Source organism: Typopeltis vanoorti, chromosome 13 (assembly GCF_054136105.1).
Source record: "Typopeltis vanoorti isolate ZY-2024b chromosome 13, IOZ_Tvanoo_1.0, whole genome shotgun sequence".
NCBI lineage: Eukaryota > Metazoa > Arthropoda > Arachnida > Uropygi > Thelyphonidae > Typopeltis > Typopeltis vanoorti.
Genome location: NC_143561.1, coordinates 3,786,026 through 3,813,326, shown reverse-complemented (window position 1 = coordinate 3,813,326; position 27,301 = coordinate 3,786,026). Strand labels below are relative to the sequence as shown.

The 27,301-nt window shown below is 35.7% G+C and overlaps 1 protein-coding gene across 1 annotated transcript in view; it reads left to right on the top strand.

Moving 5' to 3' along the window:
* cactin (cactin, spliceosome C complex subunit) overlaps nucleotides 1-27,301 on the top strand; it is a 207,379-nt gene that overhangs the window by 7,017 nt on the left and 173,061 nt on the right. The window contains exons 2-4 of the mRNA XM_090402413.1: nucleotides 11,254-11,337; nucleotides 20,272-20,469; nucleotides 22,742-22,811. Coding sequence (XP_090258539.1) covers nucleotides 11,254-11,337; nucleotides 20,272-20,469; nucleotides 22,742-22,811 — 352 coding nt within the window. The remainder of the gene's footprint in view (nucleotides 1-11,253; nucleotides 11,338-20,271; nucleotides 20,470-22,741; nucleotides 22,812-27,301) is intronic.

The following is a 27,301-nucleotide window of genomic DNA, read 5'->3' as shown; positions in this document are numbered from 1 at the left end:
TGTGAAGACATCACATCGGATAATGGTAATGATGCGGAAGACTCTGACATGCAGAAATAACGAGGTTATGATGCCGTTCTATAAGCTCATATGGATTATTGTGCACAGATCTGGTCACTAGGTTTTCATGGTGATGAGAATATGAGGTCCAGAGAAGATTCACAAAGGTTGTCAGTGGTATTTGTAATGTGGAGTATGAGGATGGATTGAGAGAATGTAAGTTGCAAAGTCTCATGAATAGGAGGAAGAGGGGGCGATATGATAAGCTAGTCAGGGGTTGTTATCAGGTTGGCATGGAAGCGGATTTTCATAAAATGGGAGAATGGAGGAGGGGGGGAGCAAGAGTTTCCATTGCTGGAAACTATTTAAAATGGTGTAAATAGAGTAGTGAGGAGTAGGTTCTTTGCATGCATTTTGGAAAATTATTGAGACAACTACCATGTTTGAGTAAAACTTTAGTTTAATATAAACCAAAATCATCACGCGAACGTTTTGACCTTTATACGAAGGTCATCTTCTGGAGCATATACACTATATACAAGTTGCACTACAATCTATATGGTTTGTTAACGTTACTGACCAACTGTTACAACAGTTATTGGCCTGACCTCTGGAGAAAAAAAAAAAAAACAAAAAAAAACCTTGTAAGTTTTTTTTTTTTTAATGTAGATTGTAGTGCAACTTGTATATAGTGTATATGCTCCAGAAGATGACGATGACCAGAAGAAGCGTCAAGTGTTGATTTTGGTTTATATTAAACTAAAGTTTTACTCAAACATGGTAGTTGTCTTCATAATTTTCCGAAATGTATTCTGATCACCATGTAAGCCTTAAAGAGTGGTTAGTGAGTGGAATGCATTGCCTGAGTGTGTTGTGAATGTAGACACATTGAATCATTTTAAGGCACGGTTGGATGAGCATTGTGTGCAATAGTGTGTACCTTCCACGATGAGTCTGGCTCCATGGAGGTCAAAATCATCTACTCGATCCCATTTTATATTTCTGGTTTTTGATGGCTTTTTTCTACCCCAAGTATTATTGTTATTACGAGGCCACTTTGGTCACTTTTGCAATGTGTCCCCTAAATTTCAATTCCTTATCTACCAACACTCCTAAATCTCGTGCCTCATCAATTTCCTGGAGCACGGTTCCACCAATGCAGTAAACTGCCGCCAATCTTTTCACCCCAAAATGCATAACCTTACATTTTGCCACATTAAACTGACATCCATTCTCCTTAGCCCATACCTCCAATCTATCCAAATCATCCTGCAAAATTTTGACGTCATCTGCATTCACTATTGCCCTACCCAACTTCGCATCATCCGCAAACAAATGAACTGTTCCTCTCAGATCATTTCCTATATCATTTATGAACAAATTAAACAGCAGTGGTCCAAGAACAGATCCTTGTGGCACACCACTAGTCACAGGCCGTCTTGTGGACTCTACTCCCGAGTAAACCACTCTCTGATATCTCTCCGTCAACCACCCTCCTATCCATCTCACCAACCCTATGTCCATTCCCATATGCTGCAATTTACTGATTAGAATTCCATGTGGAATCCTGTCAAAGGCCTTGGCAAGGTCCAGTAGAATCACCGTAAACCCATTACCCTTATCCAGTTCAGCCGTCACTGTGTTATAATACGTGAGCAAGTTACGGAGGCATGACCTACCCTTCACAAAACCATGCTGTCCCCGATACAGTATCCCATTTTCTTCTATCCAATCTTGTATTTTCCTCTTGACTATTTTCTCTAAGACCTTGACAATGATTCCTGATATGCTAATCGGTCGGTAATTTACTACAGCAGTCTTGGAACCACCTTTATGCAGTGGAACTATTTTCCCCTCTTTCCACCCGCTCGGGACTAACCCAGACCCGAGACTCAAATTAAACAAAATGGTCAAGGGTACTGACAATTCTTTAGCTGCTTCTCGTACAACACGAACTGGTATACCGTCCAATCCCACAGATGTATTGACATTGAGGTTATGCAATAGACTACTCACCTCCACTTCATTAACCACAATTCCCGTATGATCTACTGGTTTATTCGTTTCTGCAATGTCACCACCTGGATGATATACTTTTGCAAAGTGCTCACTCAGTAACTCAACTATCTCAACTGATTCAGTTACCTCCCTACCATCGGCATTCTTTAAAATCAATCTGCCATGTACATTTTTCCTTTTACTTGCTACATATCTAAAAAACTGTTTAGGATTCTCTTTAGCCTGCATGGCCAATGTTCTTTCGTAATCCTTTTTTGCTTTTCTTACCACACTCGTTACCCTTCTGGCCTGTGCTTTATACCGTTCATGCGCCTGCCGGTCACCCTTCTCCTTAAATTCCCTCCATAGTTGTTTCTTTTTTTTCAACTCAAGCTTAATGGTGTTATTCATCCATTTAACCCCTACTTGATTTATTATTCGGACTCTAGGTATACACTCAGCCATTGCTTCATGCAAGCACTTCTTAACTACCTCCCATGCACTATCAACTTCTAGTCCTTGCAGTTGTACATGCCATGGCACTGAACCAATCAAACTCCTAAGCTTGTCATACTTTCCAGCCCGATAATTCCACATGTACCCTGTCTTAATTGAAAATTCTACACCTTTAGCTACCTCCCAAGTTAAGACCCTATGATCACTCTCACCGATTGGTGGCAATGTGGTCATATTTGTTACAGCCAAATCCTCAGATGTAATTACTAGGTCAAGCACTCTCTGACCCCTAGTATTTTCCATTACATGCTGTCGCAGATAGTTATCCCTTAATAACCGCATAAAATCCAGTTCCTTCCTCCCGTGTGTCCTCTCCTCACTCCAATCAATGCGACCATAGTTGAAATCTCCCATAATAATCACCCTCCTTCCACCCATTTCTTCTATTTGCTTGTGCATACTGTCACCACCATCTTTTCCATCACCTGGTCTATAGCAGCACCCAATTGTATATTTAGTTCTGCTAGCCACAATCTCACACCAAATGGCCTCAAATGTGCTCTTTTCTCTATCCTGCAATTCAACTTCTATTCTCCTTGGCTGGAGCTCATCAGCTATCATCAACAATACTCCTCCCCCCATTTTATTCTCTCTGTCATTCATGAACACACTATACCCATCACATTCAATCCCAATAGTTATATCATCTACAGTCAGCCATGTTTCACTAATACCTATAACCTGTGGTCTGGAAGTGCCAACCATGGCCAAAAACTCTTCCTTCTTGTTCCTAATACTCCTAGTATTAGTGTACATGAATTTAAGACCCCCCATTAGCCCCAACCCTACCTTGATGCCTTATATTAACTATCCCACTCAGATTTGTTGTCCTTATTTGCTCTGGCATATTATATTCATTCTTACATTCAACTGCCTCCATAAGGACTGTATCTCTACTCCCCCCCCTTAACAAATCTAGTTTCCCTGAATTTGCACATCCACTACATTCAGCAACACTTTCTCAAGTCTTCTTACACCGTAACCATTCAAATGCAAGCCATCCATCTTATATAGATCCTTTCGCCCATCAAACTCACTCCACACATCCACAAATTCCACACCACTCGTCATACATAACCCACGCATAAAGTCATTTGCAATTATAGCCCTCCTTTTAAACATTTCACTGTCATACCGTGGCAAAAGACTAATCATTCTAACTCTCTCACTCTTTTCTTTTGCTACCTCAAACAATTCATTCAGGTCTTCTATCATTTCCATTTTCTCCTTTCAAATCATTCGTACCTGCCACAACAATCATTTCTTTCACCCTTTCCTTTTGCTCTCTAATAGACGCAGTTACGTCCTTTATGGTCGCACCACGTTGGTACGATTTTGTCAAATCCTCTACTAACACACCTCGTACTAACGAGTCTCCATACATCACTCTATCCTTCATTTTGTTCATGTTCACATTCATACGTCTATTTTTCCTGTCATACCTTTTATTATTGGTTGGTTCATTCAGTCTACTTTTGTTCATGCACTCTAGCTGCTGTTTTGCTCTTTCTATCGCACTATTCAACAATGCGATCTCACTTGGATATCGCACTATTCAACAACGCGATCTCACTCTCACCATTTGGATATATATATATATATATATATATATATATATCCAAATGGACATTGCCTTGTAGGAATAAGGAATTCACGCATGAAATCATCTTTTCCATTTTCCTGTGTCATTAACTGTAAAGATCATCATATCCCCATGTGCCCCGTGGGTATAGGATCTGACATACGTCAGTTTACAGGCTGTAGTTAACTCTGTGAGAATGGTCAGTCCTCAGCAGAGCACCAACAGCATTGAACGATTGGTCTCCTTCCAACTCCTAACTGCACTCAGACTCACGTAACTTTTTACGTGAGTCATTAGTAGCTGAGACACTACCAGTTGACCAACCTTTGTATCTGTAAAGATATCTGATCCAATAAAGGCATCTCTGAAACTCGTTGCTTTCAGTAATTTCATTTTGTTGGATGTGAAGTTAGATGATTTAGTATCATCTTATTTCAGTGACAATGAGATAAGTGATAAATAATAGTTATCTTAGTTTACACTTATTTCAATTATCAATATCATCTTATTTCAGTTATCACTGAAATAAGATGATAGTGATAATTTAATCTCTTCAGAAAGAGCTTCTGTAGCTCCTGGCTTTGTATTCCAGCCAGAATATGAAGACCTTTATAACGATTTTTCAGTTAAAGGTGGGCTAGTCATCATAGCAATGATTTTTCCCTCTCTGAAATATGCGTTTTTCATCTCACTAAATTGGCAAACTGGCCAGAAAAGTTAGCAGATATACTAATCTCGTACCCTAATGTTACTTGGGGAATAATTTTAACAAAATCAGTTTTGATTGACTTTTTTATGCAACTTCCATCCACAAAAGATTGTAAACCTATGGTCGGTACATTATTAATGTGGATGGGCAAAAGTTTTTTTTTTTTTTTTTTTTAATTTCTTTATATATTTGCATAATCTGGAAACCAACTCTGCTCTAGAAAACAAATATGGAACTTTTTCAAGCCACTTCACCACATCAAGCCATCATAGTTTAGTCCTAGATAAAGTCTCTCTCCCAGATGGATGTAGTAATTTGCTCAGCAGTCTGTTACAAAGTTACACAGGCATGAAAAAATGCTAATATCACATCATAAGGAAGACTTAACATTAGCATTTTTCACATGCCTTTGTAAACCATGGAGGTTTTGGGATTCCCTCGTTGTGATCATTAATACCTAGATTATGTCTATCCAGATTACAGGAATTCTCTCTCTCTTCCCCCCCTCCTCACCCCACTTCAGAATTATGTCTTGCTGAGTCTGTGGATGTTACGTATTAAGGATGATTATTGACTTACCTTTGGATGGGTGCTTGATGGAAGGACACTGATCACAACTGCTTTGGCTGAACAAAGAAGGTGGGCTTTAATATTACACCTCAATGCAGCTGCATTTAATTAGAACATGAATCAGTGCACTGCCGACTAGAGCTCATACAATTCAGAAGAAGTGATGACAAGAACTGCAGAGCAAGCTGGTAGAGTATAGAAATTTGGCTAGTGTTGCTCAGTGTTGTTTTTGCATATATGGAGTGCATGTCAGAAGACATAATGCAATAATAAGGATTATGGAGCATAGGTTAAAGACCAAAGTTTGGATAATGCACTAGAACCTCTCTATAGGACTAACATTGGAGTGAGGAATCCTGACATAGTGAAGAAAGGAGATGAGTTAGCTATTATCAACATACAGGCTGTAGGTCCTGGATGGTTACTCACTCCCCTCGACCATGAGAAACTGCTTACTGTGCTGAAAACCAAAGCTTGGTATGGCTGCTTCAAGAAGAACACCACATTCTACCAAAATTTACCTCTTCAACTGTATCCTTTAAAGGTGTATGGTATCATCAGAGTTATACGGACTTGATAAGCTTTGCTCTCTCTCGGACTGATTTTAAGATAATCTGTTTGCATGCTTCAGCATGGAGGACATGCCAGAGAATGACTTCTCAAACCCCGAGGTCCATGTTGGATAGCAGGATGTTATTGGGGGGGAGGGACTTAGGACTCGTCTGGTGCTACAGGTGAGACCATATTATTTAGCACTGTTTTCAGTGTGAAGTTAGAAAATAAATCTGTACAAAGTGGGCCAATGGTTTCATACTGGACAATGAAATTCATCTCCCATCTGAAGACATTCACAAAACATCCGTGCCCACAGTGGGATATGGATTCACAGCCTGTTGATTGGTGAGTGGATATGCTAACTGCTGGATTAACCAAACTTGATCTTTATTTTTGATCTTATCTGTTTATTTCTTTCCCTGATTATTATTATTTTTTAAAATTAACCTTTCTGTTGATTGAATTCTATATCTTTTTTGCTACATTGTTTTTTTTTTAATCTCTGATTTCTATTTGATTGAGCCATGCAAGAGTTTTATGTGACTTCAGTTTTGCTTGCAAGTTATTTTAACTGGATGAAAAGGAAAGGAAATTATATCTGATAAGAAATTATGTTCTTATTGTTGTGTGTAGATTATGGATTGTGGGATGCCCTCCTGTAATGAGTCTTTGGACTGTTTTGAGGTGCTACATAATAAAAATAATAATTTGTATTTTACCTAAGCATGAGTAAACAAAAGTTTGCATGTGAAATATCTTTTAATTAGGCTACTATAGAGGTAGTTGACATCATTTCCTTTTTCATTGGAATGGAAAAACTTGCTGTCTCCGATATGAAGTATTTAAATAAGATGGTGATGCACCATTTTGCTATATGTATATGAAAATATGACTTTTACCATTGGGTTAGTTCTTAGTACTGGCTTCATAGTCAGTTTTGCAGTCATCATAGAGATGACCTATCTGATGTCAACTTTGTTGTAGGGACCTTCATGTATATGATTTTTTTTTATCATTTAGTATTGTAGATAGATCAACTCTTTGTCTAATAAAACTGTATTATGTTGAAAGTACTAGAAACATTATACTACAGAGAAACCTAAAATGCATAGACAAATGTGTCAACATTCCATGCTTAATTAAGCACATCAGTTTGTAAGAAGGTAAGTTAGGTATTTTGACCTATTCTTCCTTCAGGATGACAATTAATCCTTATATTATTTGTGAGATGTAGTTGTCTAGTCTTCACCTGACATCCCTGTTTGTCCTTAAGGTTGTCTTACAACTTAAGTCTGAGTCCATAGCAGAAAAAACAGCTTCAGACGATTCATTTCTATCACCAAACTTCATTTGGAGGTGTAGTGATTTGTCACTTCATATTACACATTTGTTATACAAAAAAGTCTTGTGTTCTTTATGCCAGTTTCATCAGCATGTTTGAGCCATGGTTTCTACATAAGTGTTTTGCATAGTGCTCTGCTACTAATCTGAACAACCCTTGTAAACTCTTTGAACTCCTATTTGGTTGTCTCCATACTGTGGAGACAATGTATTATTATTATTTGACACCTCCGGGGAGTCCAAGGACTCATTGAGGAAGGGAGGGCACCTGCTCTACAACTCTATCTCCACCATTCAGTCACCAGCTGACTGCAACTACACCAATGCCATATACCGCTGACGACTGGTATTTCCACGGATGATCACAAACATTCATACCCGTGGTGGGATTCGAACCTGCAGCCTTTTGGCTGGCGAGTGGATACACTATTCACTCGGCCAACCAGGCTGGCTGTATAAGTTAATTCCTTTTTGCATTTTATTTATATTTAATACACTTTCATTTTGCCTTTGCATTGTGCAACATGCTTATCATCTCACGTGACAATTTATTTACTCTCCTTGTCAACACTGTTGTACACTCCCGGTAGTGCGGATATACATGTTGTTGCATCACTATGTCCATTACACTTACTGCTGTGAATAATTTTAAATTTTATCAAATTTATAAGGTATTATAATAAATATAATAATAAATAACATCTTTATTTAATTAATATTTATTTGAGCCATATCAGAACCAAAGAAAAATAAATCTAGGAATTTTCATGCTGAGTGGGAAGAAAAGTATGGAGTTGTGGAAAATTTTGATAAGGTTATGTGTAGTTGATACATGGAAAACGTAACAAGTCAAACTTACAATATTGTATTATATTATTTATATACTTTGTGAGCATTCATATATAAATTTGTGAATTAAATGTTTATTTGTGTTTGTTGTATTGAAATAGTATTCAACAGATTTTTGTACTTTTTATTCATAGTCATTTATAAGAAGAATAAAGATTTTGATTTTCTGTAATGTTTATAAACTCTATTTTTTTTTTTTTTTTTACTAACATTACCCCTTCCCCAGTGTGACCCACACATTAAGTGATGAACATACAAATTGCAGAATTTACCCATTGTAAAAAAGGTTACCAACACATGCTTTAGAGCAGTGTTTCTCAACCAGTGGTCTGCGGATCACTGGGACAGGTAGTCTGCAGGCAGACTGAAATTAATTAAATAAATATATATTTTTTAATTATCCAAACAAACCAAATTATTGAAATCGAATGGAGACTTAAATAAACCAACAAATAGCATCAGAATGTTCGAAGGTGGAAGCAATAAACCTATATTGTTGTTCACTTCACCCCCTATTTTATTATCCGTCATTCTGCTGCTAAATTTGTAGCGGCAGAATGACAAATAATAAGAGGGATGAAGTGAACAACAATACAGTTTTATTGCTTCCGCCTTCCCTAGCTGTTTTGTCAGATTTGAAGTTAACATGTGTTATCCACATTTCAATCAGTTGCTTGTTGTTTATTGATTTTTATTATTGAAGGTTTCCCTCCTTCAACCAAAGCTCAGTATATCTTCAGAAGTGCTAAGTGATACTTGAACAAAGTGTGTCATGAGTTAACCCCAGTATTTATATATTTTTCGGAAACATTTTTTAATAATGGAAAAGTGGCTTACAACTAGGGCTTTGAAAAGAAGAGCAAATGAAACAGGTGATGCTAACCCTAATTGTGATACACGTGTTGTAACGGGTAGTAAATCTGATACTATTAAAGTGGAAGAAACAAGCAGTTCCAAGAAAAAATACAGTAGGAAATATAACAGTTCATATTTGCAATTTGGGTTTACTTGGCATGGAGATGAAAGTGAACAGAAACCTCAGTGTGGTTTGTGTTATGAAGTGTTGTTGAAACAAGTGCATGATACCCACAAAACAACGACGACATTTAGAAACTAAACGTTGTGATGTGAAAAATAAGCCAATTGAATTTTTTTTAGCGACACTTAGGGACATTAAATCATGAGAAAGATATAATTTCGGCCATGGGTTGATTAATAGCAAGGCACTGGAAGCATCCCATCTCTTAAGTTTGCGCATAGCGAAAACAGGTAACGCTCATTTTATCGGAGAAAATTTGCTACTTCCAGCTATAAAAGATGTGGTAAAAACTATGTTTGGCAACAAGTTACTAAAAGATGCTGATTTGATTCCTCTTTCAAATGACACTGTCAGTCACAGAATTAATTATATGGCAGGTGACATAGAATCTCAGTTAATCGAAAGAGTTAAAAAGAGCTTTTATTATGCGTTACAAATAGACGAGACTACTTATGTTACAAATGCTGCACAGTTATGCTTTGTAAGATATGCACATGATAACAACATTCATGATGATATTCTGTTTTGTATAACTTTGCCATCCTGAACAACTGGAGAAGAAATATTTCACACTCTCAATAATTACATAATATACATAAAGGAATCCATTGGGGGAAAATGTATAGGTTTCTGTTCGGATGGAGCTCGGGGCCCTTACAGACAGGCATAGTGGAGTTGTTTCTATGGTCAAGGAAGTAGCTCTGGATATGAATTGGGTACATTGTTTCATACATAGGGAAGCGTTAGCCTCCAAGGGAATGCTACTAGAATTTAAAACTGTGCTATGTAACGCTGTAAAGCTAGTTAATTTTATTAAGGCATGACCGTTAAATAACAGGTTATTTTCAGTACTCTGCGATGAAATGGGTAATAAAGCTTTTGCTTCATTCTTAACTGACTTTGCATCATTCCTTGTTGACGAAGCATGGTTATCAACACTATCCTATCTTTCAGACATTTTTTTAGAAATTAAATGAACTAAATCTCTCCCTTCAGGGAAATTCTTTAACTGTTCTTGATTCCTTATGACAAAATAAAGGCATTCGAGAAAAAAATGGTTTATGGATTAATTATGTAAAAGACAAACAATTTGCACCTTGTCCAACATTGGAATCCTTTTTAGTGGAAAATGATATTTTTGTTGATTCTGAGTTTCTGGAAAGTCCTTTTGAGGTGGTCACATCTCAAAAGGACTTTCCAGATGGACTTTTGAGGTGGTTGTGACCACCTCAAAAATTTGATACGGAATTTTGAAACATATTTTCCAAATACTTTTATAAGAAATTTTTGTGAGTTCGCAATCCATCTCAGGCTTGCAGTCACGAGAACGACCTTTCGTCATCGAAAAAAGAACAGTTAATTGAGCTTTCAAGTGACAGTGGACTTAAAATGCAATTCTGTTATCTTCGAAGCTGATGAGCAGTAGTGCACTCAGGATTTAATTTTTTTTGGGGGGGGGGTGCGATTTGAGTAGATGATTTGAGAATACACACTATGCATCGCATACGATCTATGACTGAGCATCTGCAATGATCGCTAATTCATAAGTAGTATAGGAATAGAAGACATGACACAACATAAATAAAAAAATGAATTCTAATTAGGAAAAGATTTTTGGAAAATTTTCTATTTTTTTTTTTTTTTTACCTTTTTCTTTGGGGGTCAGGGCATCCCCCCCCCCTCTGGTGCACCACTGCTGATGAGGATCATAATTGTTTTAACTCTCCATTGGTCTCTCACATAAAAAAGCTCCATTTAATTACAGTACTGCTGAATTAACCACTGTTTGATCATTGTTACTCTGGACACTTGTGCATGAACAGCACTTTTTATATTTATACCGATATATCTGGTGCTGATTACCATACTGTTCGTTTAGGTTATACACATGCTCCTGCAGTATTTACATATAGCCTGGAATGGATATATGAACTTTTCTTTGAAATGACATATTCCATGAATAAATTGGGGAGGGGGAAGAATAGTGCATGTTACGCTGGCCACTTGATGTAATGTTGGAAGTTGAATGCCAATTCATAATTGAATTTTGAGATGTAAAGGAAAATTTGGTTATTTATCATATTTCTTTTTTAGAGAATCAACAGACACAGATACTGAAGGAAGCTCAGAAAGTGACAGATATGATTCTACTAAGAAAGAGAAAAAAAGCAGATCAAGGTATTTTTATCTTCTTGTATGTATAACACTGACAAATAGGTCCTTAGGCAGCATATTTAAATGAAAAATTATTTTTATTATTTTCTATGTAATTCATTATGCTGTATTAATGGCAACAAATTAATATTTTTCATTGTTTGACACAGGGAAAAATATGAAAAAGCTAAAATGTATATACAAAAAAAAAAAAAGCTACAAACAATTTATACATGACTTTTAATTTCATTCTGGCATGTTTGGTTCTTTCCATTAATCCTAGTTTAATTATGTATGCCAGAATCTTCATGAAATGCATAATTACACACTGTTCTTGACTTATGGTCAACTTATGACCACTTATAAAAACAACTATCCTATTATATTATTTTTGACTCCTGATGTTTGGTTGTAAAGTCTAACAGTGACCTTATGATAACATTGGCTAGACATGTTGCTTCAAGGCAGCCATGTTTGTTATTGTTTGGGTTTTAGTCTCTGACCATATTTTGGCTAGCATCTTGTAGTGGTGATCGTGAATGAAAAGTTTTGCATATAAAATTTTTCATTCACGATATTTTAATGGTCACGAACCAAAAAATTGGTTCTTCTAGTGTGTGGAAAAGAAAAGACAAAAGAGAATGGGGGGTGGGGGACGCTATCTGATAGAAGGTGTTACGTGATGATTTTTGGTGCCAAAAGATACTTTCTTTTTGAAAGTTTAGTTTAGTGATTATTAACTCATTCTTTCTGCATTATTATATTTGAATGTTTGTTTGTATTATTGTAACAGTAGTCTGCTTAATTTTGTGGTTTTCAAAGCTTTTATTTTTGTTTTATTGTGCATCATGGCACTGAAGGCATAAAACAATGGTAGCAATTTTGACATATATGTTTTGTTTGCTGCAGAACCTGTGAAATGTATGCTTCATTTTTCCATGAATGCTTTCTCTCTTTCCCTCCCCCTTTTGTTGTGGCAGATTTAAAAAAAAACAAACTTTTCTACAGTATAATGATGTGCTAGTTCATATACAATGAGAATATATTATCACCATTTTAATTACAAATTCAGAATGAATTTCCTGAATTAACAGATAAAGCTCTAAGGTTAATTTTTCCATTTTTAAGTTCATATCTGTGCGAAATTGGATTTTCGGCCCTTGTAGATATTAAGACGAAGAAGAATAACCGCATTAAAAATGTCGAGTCCCATCTGAGATTGAAATTAACTAGAGCCAAATTTTGCTGAAATTTTATCCCATAAGAAATTTCACTTCTCTCATTGATGATAAATTATTTCAATTAAGTAAAAATTTATAGTATCTTTATAAATTTCGTTCTATTAAAAATAAATCTTTTTTTTTTTTTTTGTTTACATGCACATCTAAATTCAAATAAAATAGGCATTTACAGTGAAATATATCTTTTTATTTATTTATTTATTAGTATTCTGATAAGGGGGTACTTGGTAATAATGAAAATTTAAGAAGGGGGTACACGGATATCTGAAGTTTGAGAAACACTGCTCTAGCAAATGAGAAGCCAGAGAAGGAAGAGCTAATGAACTAGATTTATTTTGGAAAAAAAAAAAAATTAATAATAATTCCCATCTACTTATCATTGATAATTCAGTAAACCATATGATATCAAAGCAAAGATTTCTTATGAAATTTTTGTTGCAGACAGCTGCTAGTGTGTGATCAATGTTAACCACTGGAGATATAACTGTAGTGGTTAGCATTGATGATCTGATTCAGAATATGAACCGACTGAGTTGCTAACAAGTAGGTGGATGCTTTATACTTTACTGCATTTTTCTATTTGGAATATGAAGTCATAATTTCCTCAGTCTGTTTTTAAATAGCACCATCCTTTGCATTATATTATTTCTGAATAAATATTAGCTCTTTATAAGTCTGACTGTACTCACAATATGTCCCCACATATAGGCTAGTTTCTAGTCTGTCATTCTACTTTTAATTTTAAGCAGTTTTGATTTTATTGGGGTTTTGAAAATCATAACTTCTTTCTGAAGAGGTCAGTTATGATGTCAATCAGGAGTTATGTCAGTGACTCCTAACTGATTGATCAGTCATTCAGTAGATTCTGTTTTTATCATATTGTGGATACATTATTTGCCAGAATTCATATAAACTGTTGTTTTATCACTTTTATTTAAACTTGTGCAACATGTACATCAACTGGCTATTATTTATTTTTGGTTTGGCAAGTTGAGAGAAGAATTGTTCTCCATGCCTTGAACTGAAGAGCATGCGAAGGTGTTGTTCCTTACTTCATACAAACCATCATATGTATTTTTTGTATATTCTATTTGGACTTGTATTTGCATTAATAACACTGGCCAACAAAAAAAAAATTTTTTTCTGCTGATTATGACCTGACACTTGTTTTTTACTAATTTGGGTGTGCTGATTTCAAATATCAAACCCATTTTTCTCTATCATGTCAGGTTTTTCCTCTGTGGCATTTTCTTTTTGCTAATTTGTAAGTTTTTGATATTTTTAAGGAGGCAGTACTATTTACAGGATCAAAAAAATCGATTTTTTAATATTATTTTCTAAAAGTATGTACTTTTAAAAATCTGTTCCTAATTTTTATCAAGACATTCGAAAAATTCCCGAAGATATAGCCTATTATTCAAAGCGGTGCGCAGATCAGAATCAGAGCGCTCACTGCTCTCGCTTGTTAGTAAACGAATAAATGCGTAAGAACCTGCAACGGCACGTACTGGCGCTTTGAATGCGAGAGAGGCCGATAACTGACCTAATACATTTAGGTGATGAAAAGTAGGCGATGACAACTGCCTAAAACAAATGAATGCTATATGCATCATAGCGGACAAAGAATAATCGAAATCAGTCAATCGTTAATCAATTGTGAAAGTATGATGAGCACTTATAACATTTCAATAAAGTCTGGTTTTTTTTGTCTTGTTAATTGCATGTTAGTCGGCAGTGAAGAAAATACATCATGTCTACTACTCGAAAATGTGTCAATAGTGTAGATTCCTTGTGCTACATTTGTGGCAGCTTTACTGTTCCCAGTCAAAGGACAAATATCACTGATTTTGTTAAGAAAGTGTACTTTGCATACTTTGACATAAAACTTGCAGATCAGGACAATTCATGTGCTCCAAATAAAGTGTGTAAGTCATGTGTAGAAAATTTACGACAGTGGAGCAAGGGAAAATGCCAAAAATTAGCTTTTGGCATTCCAATGATTTGGCGTGAACCGAAAAATCACGTAGATGATTGCTATTTTTGTTTAGTTCAGACTTCTGGTTATGATAAGATGAATAAGAAAAAATTGTGTATCCAAATCTCGACTCAGCAATTCGGCCAGTTGCTCATTCCAATGAAATAGCCCTGCCAATTTATAAAGGACTTCCTTTACTTGAGAACGAGCATGATCCGGATATGCCAGATGTTCTTGAGGAGCAAGACCCGGATGTTGATTTAGACAATGAATTTAATTTTTCTAGTTCTGGACCACAACGTTTTACTCAAGCGGAATTGAATAACTTAGTAAGAGATTTGGGCCTATCAAAGGAATCATCGGAATTGTTAGCTTCAAAATTAAATGAAAAAAACTTACTGGAGCAAGATACGAAGATAACTTTTTATCGTAGCAGAGAAAGTAATCTTGTACAATATTTTAAACACAAGTGTGGGTTTGTTTACTGTAACAATGTGTCAGGTTTACTAACTGAAATGAGTGTTGTACAATATCATCCAAATGAGTGGCATTTATTTATTGACAGTTCAAGCAGAAGTCTCAGGTATATCTTACTACACAATGGGAATGCATATGGCTCAATTCCTATTGGCTATTCAGTCCACTTAAAGGAAACATATGAGGACATTAAAAAGGTTCTGAAGTTATTAAAATATACAGACCATAACTGGATCATCTGTATGGATCTTAAAATGGTGAACTTTTTACTTGGCTTTCAAAGAGGATATACAAAGTTTCCGTGTTTTCTATGCTTCTGGGATAGTCGAGCTAGAAACCAACACTGGAGTCAGAAACATTGGCCTCTTAGAATATCCTTAAATGTTGGAGAACAGAATGTTATAAATCAACCTTTAATCGACAGAGAAAAAAATCATTTTTCCACCTCTACACATCAAACTAGGTCTTATGAAGCAGTATGTTAAAGCTTTAGATTTACAAGGTGACTGTTTCCAATACATATGTGAAAAATTTCCACAACTTAGTTATGAAAAAATTAAAGCCGGTGTATTTGATGGACCACAAATTAGAACTTTAATGAGAGACCCAAATTTCATCAACTCTATGAACAAAATTGAAAAAGAGGCCTGGACTTCATTTACAATGGTTGTGAATAATTTTCTTGGAAACAAAAAAGCATGCAATTACAAAGATCTAGTGGAAACAATGCTTGAAAATTTCCAGCGCCTAGGTTGCAACATGAGCATAAAGCTTCATTTCCTATAAAGTCATCTTGATAGATTTCCTGAGAATTTAGGTGCTGTAAGCGATGAACAAGGCGAAAAATTTCATCAAGACTTAAAAACTATGGAAGATCGATACCAAGGAAGATGGGATTCTCACATGATGGCCGACTACTGTTGGAGTATTCAAAGGAATTGCCAAAACAGAACACACAGCAGAAATTGCTACAAACAAAAATTTATTCCCCAAAACTCATGTGTAAGTAAAATTGTTATTTTTTTATAAATATTCTTGTAATTTTTAATGAATATTGTTAAGTAGTTATGTATCTAATTATTCGGCCTCTCTCGCATTCAGAGCACCAGTATGTGCCGTTGCAGGTTCTTACGCATTTATTCGTTTACTAACAAGTGAGAGCGGTGAGCGCTCTGATTCTGATCTGCGCACCGTTTTGAATAATAGGCTATATCTTCGGGAATTTTTTGAATTTCTTGATAAAAAGTTAGGAACAGATTTTTAAAAATACATACTTTCAGAAAATAATATTAAAAAATCGATTTTTTTGATCCTGTAAATAGTACTGCCTCCTTAAAACTATCAAAAACTTACAAATTAGCAAAAAGAAAATGCCATAGAGGAAAAACCTGACATGATAGAGAAAAATGGGTTTGATATTTGAAATCAATGCACCCAAATTAGTAAAAAAACAGGTCTCGTATAAAAGTCAGCAAAAATTGTGTTGGACTGCGTAATCCTTACAAGGTTGTTATTTTTAAACCCTTTAGTTATCTGTGTTGCTAGATTCCTATGTTATAATTTTATGGTCATTGTCGCCATTGTTAATATTCTATTTTATTTATTCTTGTATCTTAAATTCAACTGCGCCTTGGTTAACCTTATACGTGTTGCGCTCCCAGCATTTTATGTCTTAGCTAACTCTATGCTACTTTACTCTTAATTTTACTTTAATATGCTTAACATATATACAAAGGGAGCTACATCTGGTATTTATTGATCTAGAGAAAGCATACGATAGAGTGCCAAGGCAAGAAGTCTGGAGGTGTCTGAGGGAGAAGAAGGTTGCGGAGAAATATGTCAGGTTGATGGGGGAAATGTACAGAAATGTGAAGACAAGTGTTCAGACCTGTCTGGAACAGACAAAAAGTTTTCAAGTAACAGTTGGCTTGCATCAAGGGTCAGCATTAAGTCCATTTCTGTTTAATATTGTGATGGAGGTGGTAACAGAGGAGGTGAGAGAAGATTCGCCTTGGACAATGTTGTATGCAGATGACATCTTGCTGTGTGCAGATTCAAGAGAAGAAGCGGGAACTAAACTGGAAAGATGGAGAAAAGTACTGGGAGAGAGGTATGAGACTGAGCAGAAGTAAGACAGAGTATATGTGTTGCACAGTGGGCGGTGGACAAGAGGCAGATCTGGAGCTGGAAGGAAATGTCATCAGGAAGGTGAGAGAACTAAACTGGAAAGATGGAGAAAAGTACTGGAAGAGAGGTATGAGACTGAGCAGAAGTAAGACAGAGTGTATGTGTTGCACAGTGGGCGGCAGACAGGAGGCAGATCTGGAGCTGGAAGGAAATGTCATCAGGAAGGTGAGAGACTTTAGATACTTAGGTTCAACAGTGGAAGAAGATGGAGGAGCTGAGAAGGAAGTGGGATGCAGGATACAAGCAGGTTGGGGGAACTGGAGGGAGATGGCTGGAGTGTTATGTGATAAGAGGTGCCGATCAATCTGAAAGGCAAAATCTATAGGACAGTAGTGAGGCCAGCTATGACATATGCTATAGAAACTGTGGCCCTGAGGAAAAATAACATCAGCAGGATGGAAGTAGCAGAGATGAGAATGCTTAGGTAGATGTGCGGTGTGACCAGAAATGATCGTCTGAGAAATGACTATGTCAGAGGAACAGTGAAAGTTACGAACTTAGGAGCGAAAATACAGGAGGCAAGGGTGAGATGGTTTGGTCATGCGATGAGGAGGGAGGACGAATATGTAGGAAGAAGGGTCATGCAGATGGATGTGCAAGGAAGGTGGAAGCATGGGCAGCCAAAGAAGAGATGGAGGGAGCTGGTAGAAGAGGACTTGAGGATGAAGAATATGGATGTGGTGACAGGAAGACAGGAAGGTGTGGAGGAGACTCATTATCAACAGTGACCCCACTTAAGTGGAAGAAGCTGCAGAAGAAGAAGAATATGCTTAACATATATCTCACTGTTAATCCTACTAATTTCCTGTTTCCTGTTAATCTTATTTCCTGTTCCCACTGTTAGTAAACAAACTGTTATCAGCCTATCTATGATATGCAGTTACCAATTCTTGCACTAATCAATCAGAATTTAAAAAATTTTTTTTTTTTTTTTTTTTTTTTTTTTTTTTTTTTACGACTGCACCATTCTAATTGAACTAATGTAGTTTGAGAATTAAGGTAAGGAATACAGGCAAAATCTTAGTTAATACACATATTTTTCTATAGCAAGTCGTGGCGATTCCCAATCTGATGTGCAATCAGGTTTGCTTGTTTTTTAGAGATGGTGTATTGGCAATAGATCAGGCAAGGTAGTTAAACAAAACATGTTATTTAAACCTAGAAAGAATGTATAATACACATCAAAGAGGAAATTATATATCTCTCTCAGCCAATCAAAACACAATAGGGCAACATACAACTGACTATATTACATACAACTTACTGAACCCTTTCACATTGTTAACTAATCTAAATTTAACATGTAGCTCTTCCCTAAGTTATATCTTCTATATAATTTCTTCCATTATATGTACAAATTTACAATCAATCTATCTTTTTTTAACCAAAACTCATTACTTAACACCTTTCTAACAATTATCTGTAAGCACGCTCATTACATATAATAATTCCAGTTTCACTTTTACAAAGCATTAAGAAAATTTGTGCCTACTTACAATACACTTATAATTTGTGCCTACTTACTTTACATACACATATTGGTCAATTGCACAATACCTCAGTCCATCTTCACCATAGGTTATGATCGTTGCTTGGACGACGTAGCGGTTCTCGCTCTGGGAATTGCCGACAAGGTCGCTGCGATTCTTCCATCGGTAACTGGAAAGGAACTACATCGTAGTAACAAAGGATTAGTGACGATATAAAAAAGGACTGAGACGAATCAGCAAGGTTCTTGGTTTTTAGTTTTGCCCTTTACTGGAGAATGGAGTTCCATGTGTGTGTGTGTGTGTGTATGTGGAATTATAAAAAATTTTTAAAAAAATAATTTCACTTTGTAAAAGTGAAACTGGAATTATTATATGTAATGAGTGTGTAAGCACACTCATTACATATAATAATTCCAGTTTCACTTTTACAAAGCATTAACAAAATTTGTGCCTACTTACAGTAGCCCTTTACATACACATATTAGTCAATTGCACAATACCTCAGTCCATCTTCACCATAGGTTACGATCATTGCTTGGACGACGTAGTGGTTCTCGCTCTGGGAATTGCCGGACAAGGTCGCTGCGATTCTTCCATCAGTAACTGGAAAGGAACTGCCGAAGTCTCCGTTATGACTGCAGATAGTAGCACTCTCTTAGCATGTCCATACATTCAAACAGGAGCTCCATCGAATAACGGCCTCACCTGCACACACACACACACACACACACACACACGGAACTCCATTCTCCGGTAAAGGGCAGAACTAAAAACCAAGAACCTTGCTGATTCGTCTCAGTCCTTTTTTATATCATCACTAATCCTTTGTTACTACAATGTAGTTTCCGGGATTACCCACCAGTATGATGATGTCACTTCGGCTCCTTCTATTCATGGGTGCATATTTTTATGTTCGCAAGATCTTGCGAGCATTGTATTTGCTTAGTCATCGTTCTAATCTGGGTTAATCCCCTCTTTTCATTTTTATATACAACTCAATGGGCATTAAATTATGCATTTTTTACAGAAAAATTATTACATTTATTTTCTTACAACATAAATTCTATTTAGTTTAATCCTTTATCCAAGCATAAGCAAACAAAGTTTGAGCCTGAAATATCTTCAGGACTGAGGCAACTCGTGATAAAAATGGACCAAGCTCTCATCACTCCTTGTCTCAGTATCTCCCATTGGGAGATACTGAGACAAGGAGTGATGAGAGCTTGGTCCACCTTTACCATGAGTTGCTGGGAGATACTGAGACAAGGAGTGATGAAAGCTTGGTCCACCTTTTTTTGTTTGCTTACACTTGGATAAGGGATTAAACTAAATTTATTATAGTCTAACCAAGTGGGGAAAAACTTCCAATTAATTCTATTTTATATAAGTTTGGAAACCTCTGTAAAATTGAACCTCGAAAAATTAATTAACTTAATTTATTGCGAGAGATTTTACACCTACATGTGTGTTAAAACCATTTATTTTTTGAATTACCATTAAAAAACGTATCTGATAAAATTACTTTTCTTTTCTAGCTGTAAATTTACAGATGTTTTAATCTCAAATTTGCTGTTGTTTTTAATTCTAGATCTTCAAAACGATCTCATTCTCCACCAGATAAACACAAAAATAAGCACAAACGGTCAAAGTACAAAAACAATGATAGAAAAAGTCAGTCTTCAGAAGAAAGCACAGATTCTGACTCAGAAAGTTCGCTTGATGAAGAAGAAATTAAAACAATCAAAGTGCTTGAAATGGAAAGAGCCAGGTTAAAAGAAGAAAGAAGGTATGTAGATGTTGCTAAAAAAATATAGTAAGTAGTAATACTTTAGGAAGTGACTAAGTTTTTTTGTTTTGTTTTCTATGTGTGTATGTTTTAATCCCACTGGTGATTTTGTGATGATAGCGTACAGAGGGTTGAAGTTTAGAGGATGTATTGCAAAAGTTGGCAAAATAGTTCAGAGGATTATATAGCACACCATCTTACCATCTTGTGTGCTACATAATAATTTGCTTTTACTATTTGTGTAACTTTGAGGACTATTTGTCCTCATATTCATCCATCCCCGTTTGTTCTAATTTGCATAACAGGGTACCTTGTTGTATTCTGTTAAATGCCTTTGCAAGATCCAGTAAGAACATCGTGTAGCCATTTCCTTTATCCAATTCAGCCGTCACGCTATTATAAAAGGTTAATAAATTACTAAGGCATGACTGACCCTTCACAAAGCCATTTTACCCCTCATACAGTATTATTTTTATCCACCTGTTCTTAAATTCTGATCACTTCCAAATAGTGATCTAAATAGTGATCACTTCCAATTTCAAATCCTCTGTACACTCTGGTGTCATGCACCAGGGAGAAAACATCACTATCAACAATAACATAGTCAATGAGACTTTTCTTATTCCTAGCCTCTTCTCTCCATGTGAATTTGTGCACATTTTTATGTTGGAACATGGTGTTAGTAATAACCAGTCCATGTCCTGAGCAGAAATCCAACAAATATTTGCCATTATTATTAGCTTTGCTCTTTTCTCCAAATTTTCCCAAAATATTTTTCTCTTGAGAAATTGAAATAAGTTATGAAATATGGAAAATCAATTTTATGGCTAGTTTTAGTGAATGCATAGTTAGAAGTTGAGGCTGCTAACATGATAATCCATTCAAGTACATGTTAACTTAGTTATTTGAGGATCAGATAATTGATCTGATAATTGAACTGAAAGAAGTGAATTGAAGATATTGAAACAATGGGCAATTCAAGACTTCTTCAAGTGTCATCTCCTAGAAGGAGGTTGGCAACCATGTCACGGAACCTTTTTCTTTCTTTTGCTGCTCTGGAACATTTTTGGTAATTCAAGCCAGTCCAGTCCTTAATGTCTTTGAACCACATTCTTCTGGGTCTACCTCTCCCTCTTTTTCCATCCATTTTTCCTTCTAATATTAATTTCTGAATGCCTTCTTGTCTGGTTAGATGTCCAAAATATTTAAATTTTTGCTCTTTAATTATTTTCATTAACGTTCTTTTCATTTTTGCTTTCTTTTAAACATCTTTGTTTTTCATTTTTTCTGTCCATGGTATTTTCAACATTCTTCTGATGGTCCACATTTTGAACGCTTCTAATTTTTTCTCTGCTTCTTTATTTAGAGTCCAAGTTTCACTGTTGTAGAGAAGGCTTGACCAGATATAGCATTTTATTAATCTTTTTCTTGTGTCTATATTAATGTCTCTGGATGTTAGAACAGTTTTCATATCAGTAAAGGCTTTTCTTGCTATCTCTATTCTTCTTTTTATTTCTTTAAGGGAATTCCCAAATATATAAAAGACTGAACCTGGTCAATTTTCTTTCTGTTAACAGTTATGTTCAGTTTCTTATTTATTGGTTCTTTTGATGTAATCCTGTACTTTGTTTTCTTTAGGTTAATAATTAGTCCCATGTCAAAGCTTCTGTTGTAAATTTCTGTGATTAAGTTTTGAAGATCATCTTCAGATTCAGCTATAAGAACTGTGTCATCTGCATACCTGAAGTTGTTGAATTTCCTACCTCTGACTTTTACACCCTTCAGTTGTGAAATATTTTTAAAAACTTGCTCACTATATATATTGTACAGTAAGGGTGATAAGACACATCCTTGCCTTACTCCTTTTTTGATTTCAAAGTTGCCAGAATATGTATTTTTATATCTACCCCCAAGAAATGGGGGTAGATATAAAAGTTTTGGGATAGTAGGAAAAAAGTTTAGTTTTGGGGGTAGTAGGAAAGAGAACAGGCCACTGGGACTAAATCCCTGAAAGGATGATAAGATAATTGATAGATCACAAAATATAATTTATTCCTTATGAAATGGGTGTTTATGAAAATGCAAAGTAGTGATGAATAGCAAGTTAGTTACATGGAAGTAATATTTCTCAGGTTGAGAAAATAATGGTATGAGAACAAATATACACATATAATTTTTTTTTCAATACTCTATACTTAATATAGCAATTATAATTACCTTTTTATTTTTTATTAGAAAATTATTAGTATATTTATAAGCTTCTTTCTTTCAGAAAACAGAAGGAGATTTTAAAGGCTTTTGAAACCCCAGAACAGAAGAGACTGAGAAGATTAGCCAAAAAGGTAGTGAAGATGCTGAAAATTATTTTTTATTAATTGTAGAGCCACTTTAAATGCTTTAATAAATGTTTTCTGTTCTCTAGTACTACATAGCTTATCCAGATTTCATCTATATTAATTAAAAATCTTTCATCATAAAGTTTTGGTCATAAAAACAAATAAACGAAGAATTTACTCATGATGAGCATAAAATATTGTTTAATTAATGCAAAAATTTTAGTCATGTTTTATAACCATTGTTGATGCTAAGATAACAGTTAAAGAGGAAACTAATGAAAAATCATGTTCAAATATGCTGTTAAAAGAAGGAAATGTTGATATGTCATCATCATCATCATCATCATCAAATTCCTGCCATGTACCCTCAAGGGGTGTACAGGATATGACAGTACTACATGAAAAAATTACATCATTACTAACTTCCTATCTACAATTTTCCTCCAAATCAGTCTGTTACTTGTCAAGACTCCAACATTATCAGATCTTATATTTCTATCGTCTAAGGCACTTTGTACCGTATCAATCCACCTATATCTTGGTCTTCCTCTGGGTCGTTTTCCTGCCAACCTGGCAGAGAACACTTGTTTTGCTAATCTTTCCTCTCCCATTCTATTTAAGTGACCATACCATCTGAGATTAGCTCTGCTAACGCATTCCTGGATGCTCACAATGTCAAGTTCTTTCCTAATATCCTCATTTTTAATATGATATTGCCATTGATGCCATCTGTTCACGCCTCTAATCTTTCTCAGGACTCTCATATCTGCGGTTTCTAGTCTTTGGTCAAGTGTTTTACTTCTGACCCAGCTCTCAGATCCATAAGTTAAAATTGGTTTGAACACAGTCTTGTATACAGCTAATTTAGTGTTCCGACTAATTTCTTTCTTATTCCATATGAATTTATTCAATTGACTTCCCACCATACCAGCTTTGCTGATTCTGTTGTCTATTTCTGTATTTAGTTTACCATCTTCAGTAAAAATTGTGCCTAAGTAGCTGAAATGTTTTACTTGTTCCACAGGTTCTCCATTCACAACACAGTTGACATTTTCAATGATTCTGCCTATTTTCATTGTCTTTGTCTTTTTATTGCTGACCTTCATACCATATCTATTACAACAGCTATTCAATTTAGTCAGAGAATCTTGCAGACTTGTAGCGGATTTATTTAGAAGTATAACATCATCCGCATAAAGCAAAGAGCTGACATTAACATCTCCAATTTTGATATCAGGTTTAATACCACATTCCTTCATAATGTGATCCATATAGATAATGAATAACAGAGGGGATAATGTACATCCTTGTCTCACACCAGATTTAACATTAAACCATCTTCCTGTACTTCCTTCAATTCTAACTGCTGACTCACAACTCAAATAAACACTAAGTATTGCTTGATATAATGCCCCATTGACACCATATAACTGCAGCGTATAGAATAGCTTCTCTCTTGGCACCTTGTCATATGCCTTTTCCAAATCGACAAAACTTAAATACAGATCTTTGTTATATTCCCATGCTTTCTCGACTATTTGTCGTAAAGTGAAGATCTGATCCAGACAGCCTCTATTTGGCCTGAATCCAGCTTGTTCTTCACCAAGCTTTTCTTCCACAATTCTTCTCAACCGTTTCTCAAGTATACTTGCATAGATCTTGCCAGGAACACTCAGTAGGGAAATACCTCTGTAATTCTCACATTCAGTTTTATTTCCCTTTTTATATATGGGTACTATGAGAGCTCTACTCCAATCATCGGGAATTCGTCCATCTGTCCAGGCTTTCTGAACTATGCAGTGCAGCCACTGTAAGACTCTTATACCACCATACTTCAGCATTTCTGGTCGAATATCATCTACTCCTGCTGCCTTTCCACATTTCAAGCCTTTGATGGCTTTTTCTACTTCAAGTATGGATATGTATTCCTGACTGCATGCCTGGTCAGTGTTTTTATTCACTGTGCTGTCATCACTGCTTGTTTCATTTAGCAGTTTTTCAAAGTAATTACTCCATACTTCAAGGATATCTTTTTCTCCTGTTTTCATTTCACCTTTATCATCTCTAATTCCTTTTACAGCACTCTTTCCTCCATTCCTAAGCTTCTTCAACAACCTCCAGAATATTTTGCCACCTTCTTGATATTTATTTTCTATATTCTTGCCAAAGTCCTCCCATGACTTTTGTTTAGCTAGTTTTACACACTGTTTAGCTTTCTTACATTTGTCTCGGTATTCTGTAAGAGTAAAAGCTGACTTATTTGCCAGGAACTTTTGATATGCTTTCTTCTTTTCCTTCACTGCCTCTTTAACATCCTGTGTCCACCAGGGAGTTCTGATTTTTTTATCCTTGCACACAACCTCACCACATGCCTCCCTTGCAGAATCAATCAATGTTTCTTTCAGAGTTTGCCACTGAATCTCCAAGGTTTGATTCCTGTTCTCAAACTCTTTCATTTTCCTTTCAATAATATTTCTGTATTTTAGTCTACAGTTCACATCTGAGAGCTGCTCAACTTTTATTCGCTTTAAAACTTTCTTACTTGTTATTCTTTTCAATATGAAATTCAATTTTATCCTGCTCAAGACTAAATAGTGATCACTTCCAATTTCAAATCCTCTGTACACTCTGGTGTCCTGCACCAGGGAGAAAACATCACTATCAACAATAACATAGTCAATGAGACTGTTCTTATTCCTAGCCTCTTCTCTCCATGTGAATTTGTGCACATTTTTATGTTGGAACACGGTGTTAGTAATAACCAGTCCATGTCCTGAGCAGAAATCCAACAGATATTTGCCATTATTATTAGCTTTGCTCTTTTCTCCAAATTTTCCCAAAATATTTTTGTATGTCTCACAATCATTTCCTACTCTACTATTTAGATCCCCAACAAGGACCAACTTTTCCTTTTTCATTGTGTCAGTTGCTTTTTCTAAAGCCTCAAAAAATTCCTCCACTTCTACCTTAGTAGAACCTTCTGTGGGACCATAGGCACAAATAAGTCTCATTGTCCAGTTCCCCATTCTCATATTTGCCCACATTACTCTACTTGAGACTGACTGCCATTCAAGAAGATTAGCCTCGTATTTTGTGTTGAATACTATGGCTACTCCTTCTTTTCCTTGATTGTCATTGCCTGAATATAACATTTTGTATTTATTGCTCAGAAAGATCTCACCAGTTTTGCTCTTTTTTGTTTCAGTCACCCCTATTACGTCGATCTGGTACTTATCTAATTCCTCAGCTAGCTCCATTTCTTTGCCATTCAGGCTTCTTACATTGATAGTACCGATCTTTAACTCTGGTGATGTTGAGTTGGGGTTTGTTTTCAGATTTGTTGATATGTAACTATTCAAATTATTATTACCATGATTATTATTTGAGACCTCTTGGTAGTCAAGGACTCCTCAAGGGAGGCTATACATCACCCAAACCAGCAGTCATACCTTCCTTTAAATTCATTCATACTAGATTTACTCACTATGTCTAAAGACAAACTATTCCACTCATTCACTGCTCTATGAGAGAAAAACTTAGTTCTTATCCCTTTTTTGACTCCAAACAAACTTAACTTCCACAAATGCACCTGTGTTCTCTCCCCATCTTCCATGTAACAAAAAATTTAATCATACAATATCCTGTAACACCCATTCAGAAGTTTATAGAACTCTCTCATATCATCACTCTTTCTGCTGTTAATCAGAGTTTGTAATTCTCATTATCTAAACATCATATTTAAGAATTTAGGGACACAAAATTAAGCAGCAACCTAAACAAAGCAGAAAAACTGGTCCTCAAATCCTTAAAAAAAATAACCAGGACATTATTATCACAAAAGCAGATAAAGAGAATGCCACTGTTGTTTTAGATTGGACAACCAACATAGAAAAAATGAACCATTTGGTATCGGACCATAACCCCTACCAAATCGTAAATTACAAGCCTACGCAACGCGATAAAAAGAAAACAATTGAATTAATTAAATCCGTTAACACATGGCCGGAAGAAACAATTAAAAAACTAATACCTCAGTATGCCTGCACACCTAGAATTTATGGCCTGCCAAAAGTATACAAAACAGACACACCACTATGTCCTATTGTAGAAGGAACCGAATTATCACTTAGCCAAAAAACTAGCAGCCACACTCAAGGAATTGGTGAGTCATTCCCCTTCATCATCATCATCAAATTCCTGCCATGTACCCTCAAGGGGTTGTACAGGATATGATAGTACTACATGAAAAAAATTACATCATTACTAACTTCCTATCTACAATTTTCCTCCAAATCAGTCTGTTACTTATCAAGACTCCAACATTATCAGATCTTATATTTCTATCGTCTAAGGCACTTTGTACCGTATCAATCCACCTATATCTTGGTCTACCTCTGGGTCGTTTTGCTGCCAACCTGGCAGAGAACACTTGTTTTGCTAATCTTTCTTCACCCATTCTGTTTAGGTGACCATACCACCTGAGATTAGCTCTGCTA